This window comes from Sesamum indicum, linkage group LG6 (genome assembly GCF_000512975.1).
Source record: "Sesamum indicum cultivar Zhongzhi No. 13 linkage group LG6, S_indicum_v1.0, whole genome shotgun sequence".
Lineage (NCBI taxonomy): Eukaryota > Viridiplantae > Streptophyta > Magnoliopsida > Lamiales > Pedaliaceae > Sesamum > Sesamum indicum.
In genome coordinates, this window is record NC_026150.1 from 9,173,616 (window position 1) to 9,179,852 (window position 6,237).

The 6,237-nt window shown below is 36.4% G+C and overlaps 1 protein-coding gene across 1 annotated transcript; it reads right to left on the reverse strand.

Annotated features, from left to right (window-relative positions):
- Window positions 2,015–4,492, reverse strand: LOC105164251 (subtilisin-like protease SBT1.2). Its single transcript, XM_020694702.1, is given in 2 exon segments — window positions 2,015–3,440; window positions 3,443–4,492. Coding segments are annotated over 2 exon segments (2,196 nt in total). The 5' UTR covers window positions 4,326–4,492; the 3' UTR covers window positions 2,015–2,127.

Consider the following 6,237-nt stretch of genomic DNA (forward strand, 5'->3'; position numbering starts at 1 on the left):
TCTCTTATGATATGATCCGAAATGAGTAAAAAAAGTTATAAAAATTAAAAAGATTTAATACATTAAGAAATTATTTATGTAAATTTAAATAACAATTAGTTAGATCTATTTGATCTGGTGACGCCATCGCCCATAACGGAGGAGGGTGTATTGCCGCGCGCCCTAATGTGCGGGGTGGTGAAGTCACCGGCGCCATCCATTGCAACAAAACTTGATTTTTTTTTTAATTTATAAATAATATAAAAAATATTTAATATTTTTTAAAGTAAATAATATAGTTTTATTAAAATATATTTAAACTAAATATTCAAATTAATTAATAAAATTACAATATTTACAATTAATTAATATTTAATAATACAGATATTAATTTTGAAAAATGAATTTACTTTATTAATTATTGTATTGTAATTATAATTTAATTTTTCAATTGAAATTATAAATTTAAAATTTTTATATATTTTTAGAACTTTGATATTTAAATAATGTCCGAAGTATTAACAGCCATATGTTATTATATGTAGCTTTAATGTGCATAAGTTATCGAAAATTCAACCAGATAACCTGCCACATGTGCAGTCGGCTAGTTTCGAAATCTCGTCGAAGAATTCAATACAAAATTCTAATTGGGGACTAAATTTCATCAAGTTTGAAATTTAAAAAACTTAAAAACTTAGGTATAATTAGAATTAAAATTTATATTAGATATACTTAGCAAACTAAAAAAATATTTTTTTCAAATTTTGTAGTGTATGACAGTTTAAGAAAAAGTAATTGGACCTAGAGAAAATAATATATAGTTTTCACCACAAAGTTCCAAATTATAGCATGACGTGTCTGATATCGCACCACACAAACTTTGACAACAAATTGATGACACGTGGCCCACTGGGTAAAGTACATTTGGGCCTATATATACGCTTATTCCAGAACATTTATGTATGATTCATTTGTTGCTTTCTGCCTCGTTTATTGCTAGAGATCGTTTACATTACATCTCAAATTTGAACTGACTTGAACGTCGGAAGGTCTTAGTCTGGGACGCACTAGACTAACCTCACATTCTTGTATCTTTTTAAGCCCATTTCGATATCTGGGAGAGGTACTGCGACATTGGGACCTACAAGGGGCAGATCGCATATTTCTACCCGAATTATCTGGCGCCGTCCATGGGAAGCGTGGGAAGTCGCCTATTGAATTGAGATGGAAGGAACTTCAAGAGGGGACATGTGTAGAAGAGATTAATGGAAGAAGCAAGCAAAAATGTGCTAGTAGAATATGAGAGGAAGACTGCTACGAAGATAGATTGAGCGGTTGGGTAGGCAGATTGACGAGCTAAAAAGAAGAGGAGAATAATAGCCCAAAATAGAAATTCTCTCTTTTCAAACAAGATATTGACAGAGGTGGTAGACCCGAGTTTTAGAATGCTTGACTTACCTAAGTACAATGGAACGAAAGACTCTTAGGAGCACGTAGTTGTGCTCGAGTTGGTAATGAATTTGTATGGTCAGTCTGGTCCTATTAATGCTAAATTGCTTGTTACTACTCTTACAGGAAAAGATCAAGAATGGTTCACTAACTTGTCAAGCAGGAGTGTAGAAACATTCGAACATTTGATGCAAATATTTTGAGATAGTTTATTTATTGCTTTAGTATCAGTAAGTTGTCTCACTTTAGTGATGCTGCCATGTTATGTCCGGAATGTTGGGGCGTGACAATTTCGGTCAAGCATTCTGATTGCAACTTAATTCCTATTATTTGTGAAATCCAATTGTTTGCAGAATGTGCAGCCAGTCCATCTCAGTTCTACTGCAAGAATGTGCATTTTTTGCTCATCTGAGTGCTATTCTAACAGGGCGTCCAGTGGATCCCTGAAAGGTTGTGGAGAAAGCTTTTCATCCATCTTCAACAGGGATTTATTTTTCCTCTTTTTTTGCACCGACAGATTGCGATATTTGAAAACAAAATGTTTTGAAAATCTGAATAGTAAATTCACTGGCACCACGCAAACAACTCTGCAACAAACCACTACACTTTATTCAATGATGACATCAAATAATGCATAACAAGTAGTTAATTATAGAATAATTATTCCAGTGTTTGATTTAAAGATTCTTCCAGCATCTGTCACTGCAGTATAACTGCAATGGGGCTCCTAACAGAGTGCCTGGAAGAATTCCAGGCCAAGAAACCTTGAACAACTGTGTTGTTAGCGGCAGATGCCGATCTGCTGAATGTAACCTGATACTGCATTTTCTGGTTTGTCTCTGTGAAGCTGAGTGTATCCGGCTCGACAAGCATATCAATGCCAGGTGGTGGGACGACATCGACAATGTAAGATGAGTTAGGATCGCCAACATTTGTTACTGTCCTGGTATACGTCTGGGAAGTTGATTGAGATGAAAACGTGAGGGCGAATGCAGGATAGTTCAGTTGGCCTTCTGGTATACTAGATTCGAGTGAGCAATTCACCCTGCGTTGTAGAAAGAAGCCAACTTCTCGGTTTGTGTAGTTCAAACCACACAAATAAGGAATGTAATCTTTGGGTTGGATGTCATACACGAGTCCTGGATCATTTGCTCTTGATGGATTCACATGGCCTGCTCCAGTGGCAAAGATGCTGGCTGGAACGAACTGTTCGTCCTCAATTGGATGCCGTGCCAGGTTTACAACATCTGCAGTAGTCATGATTGCCGACTTGATTGCAGCAGGAGACCAGTCAGGATGTGTGCTTTTGAGGAGTGCTGCCACACCGCTAAGGTGTGGGCATGACATAGAGGTGCCCGAAATAATGTTGAATGTGGATTTCGTGTTGGTTTTGTTTTCCACAGAAGTAGGCCACGCTGCAAGAATGTTGACCCCAGGACCCAAAATGTCGGGCTTCAGGATGCCACGGCTTACAAAGTTTGGTCCCCTGGAAGAAAATGCAGCAACCACTGGTGCACGATCATCACCAATCACAGTCCCTTCAAAACGAATTGTAGCCGTGGGTGTCGACGTTGAATTAATATAGGCTTTGATCTTTAATCCAGCTGCATAACTGACATGTGTTGCTGGAAGGACATGAACTTCTGCAGACGTGGTGTTTGCAGACCGCTCATTGTTTAACAGGATCATGCCGGCACCACCAGCACTTTTTACAGCTTCTCCCTTGCCCACTCTAGTCATTCCTCCACCTAGTTCACACACCACAATTTTCCCTCGGATGTCTGATTCATTCAACGACGGGCTGCAATATGGAGCAAAAGGATCACTAGCATTAAGCATCCCTGCATAAACCAGAGGCAACATTGTTGCACGAAAATCCTTTGGTTGAAAAGCAGACTCGCCATGGTATTCTTGATTATTTCCAAGAACTGCAGTCGCCCTTATTTTTCTGTCTATAGTGCTTGCACCAACCGTGAGAATCCAAGGGGCCTCGTTCGCTATGGAGAGGAGAAGCCCTTCTCCATCGCGCTAAACGCACCCAACGCAATGAAATCTTGGTAGAAATTGTTGGTAAGTGAGCCAAGAGAAAGAGAGAGCACATCCACTCCATCCTCTACAGCAGCGTCCATTCCGGCAAGTATAGTGCTTTCAGAACAGAGAAAGCCACACACTCTGTAAATGGCCAGGTGAGCAAGCGGGGCAATCCCAGCCGCAGTGCCATTAGCATTGCCGAAAACATTAGCACCTCTCACAAAGTTACCAGCAGCAGTGCTCGCGGTGTGAGTACCATGGCCGTCATCATCAAGTGGACTTATGTCTTCGGTTTCAAAGTACCTAGCTCCAATGATTTTGTTGTTGCAAGTAGTGTGATTAAACTCACACTTCCCCTTCCATTTAGCCGGTGGAGGCGGCATGCCTTCATCACTAAACGAAGGGTGTTCAGGAAACACTCCAGTGTCCAAGACTCCAATGATCACACCTTTCCCATAGTTGGAATCTCTCCACAAGCCCATGTTCTGATTCAACCCCAAAAAGTTAGGGGTATGCGTTGTGTGCAACGACAAAACTTTCTCAGGCCGCGCCGAGACAAATCCATCCTTCTTTTCCATGTTTTTCACATCATCGGCAGTCAACTTAGCAGCAAATCCCTTAAACACGTTGCGATAGGAGTAAACGATGCGTGCTTCTCCATCGTTCGAGCTTGCTGTGCTTGCTGGCAGAAATGACTGGTACCAGCTCTCTAAATCCTCGGACTGAGTGGTAACTTCTCCATCAGGCCCTTCAAGCAGAACTATGTAGGTCTGTAAACTACTCCTTTCTGGACCATCAGCAGCAAATGCAGGCCATGGACTGACACAAAACATGCAAACAAGAATGATAAAAGGCATGAAACCCATGATTAACAGAAGCAATTTCTACAGGTTACAGAAATTAAACTCAGAATTCGTTTGCTCTGTGTTTGGTGTGGATCTCCCTAACTATTTATAGTATTAACGTTGTAGTAATGAATGGCCAGCGTCGTGAATTGCTTATCCTGATAGAGTCAACAGCCAAATTCGAAATTTCCACTCATACTTTTGTATATGTCTTCGCTTGCCAAATAATTATTGTAATCCACGAATTGAAAATTCATGCTGAAAAGTATAAGGAATTTGACAGGTTTGGCATTTTCTTGGTAATGGATCGGACTGGAACCTTTGGTCCCCGGAATGTGAATTATTTTAAACAACATTAAACGCGTAGCTAAAGGTATTTCTTGTCTAGAAGAAGATGGAATCCCTTTCCATGGATTCATACCTGAAGCTCATAAGCCCGAGTTGAGGAATTTATACGCTTTTTAAAATATTTTATATTATACTTGTAAATTTACATGAGAATAAGTGTTTGGGGAATCTTTTGAAAACTAATTTATAAGATTTAAATATAAAATTTGAAAAATTTATAAAATCTTTTGAGAAAATGTATAGAATTCCTAACTTCCTTAATTTAACAAATTCACTTAATTTAATTATAAAATTATTAGGTGAATAGCAATTTACCCCTGTGATATTAAAAATGAGCACATTACCTCTCTATGAAAAAAATATAGCAATTTATCCTCCTATACTTTTTAAAATAAAGTAATTTACCTCCTTATACAGGAAGGTAAGTTGCTTCATTTTAAAAATTATAGGGGAGTAAATTGTTGTATTTCAAAAAATATTGGGAGGTAAATCGCTATTTATATTTTTACAAGGGGATAATTTGCTTATTTCCGATACCACAGGGGGTTGCTTCAATTTTTTCCTAAAATTATTATTGCTAACAATTTTAAGAATTCATTCATCATCTTATAATAATCAAATGGTGAAGAATTTACTTTTAAAATAAAATCTAACATGTAATTATAATTTTTAAAAAATATTTTATAAGATGTATATGAGCTTATAAAAAAATTAAAATAAGCTTGAATTTGAACATCGAAATTGGACTCAAGCCGAGCATAAGTCAATGGTAAGTTTGGCTGGAAAAGATTGGATTTGAATTCTATATTGTAAAGAAATACAAAATCCTATATTAGTTCCAGTTACAGTGAAGTTCAAGGGGAAATAATTATCATTTTTCCTTCCGTAGTTTAAATTCTTTTTATTTTTTATTTAATTGGTTATAATATTCTTACTTTTGATTTTGAAATTTAAAAAAGAAAATATTGCGTTTTAGGTCTCATAGCACATTTCAGTTAGATATTTAATGAAAAAAGTCGTGTAACCTTAAGTGCATGAGAAGAAAAAAGCCACTTTTTGAATGTTATAAGACTTTCATGAGACCAAAGTGTAAATGCTCTAACAGTTACGTGCTAAGCACGTGGCATTTTTAATAAAAATATTTACCGAAAATGTGTCATGAGATTAATAGCACTACTTTTTAAAATTACGAAATTAAAACGAAAATTTTGTAATCAATGAAAGCAAAAATAGAAAGAGTATAGATTATGGGATGAAAAGTGTTATTTTTCAAAATTAGACTTGTTTAGAAGTTGAAGACAGTAAGTGTTTCCACATAATTTGTTATTTTCTCCCTTTTCCATGAATGTATAATATTAAATTAGGGTGAATTATAATGATTTTTCTTGAAATTTGGCATAATTATAAATATTTTTATATATTTTTTAAAATTATAAATACTCCCAAAGGTTTGTAATTTTTGACCAGAGGTCTAAAATATTGTCCATTTGACTTTATTTTTTAAATTATTGAAAAAACAGTCGAAGCAAAATTACATTGTTGCTACTATGTGTAAAATCGTACCAAACCTCTATCCACCCCTTTT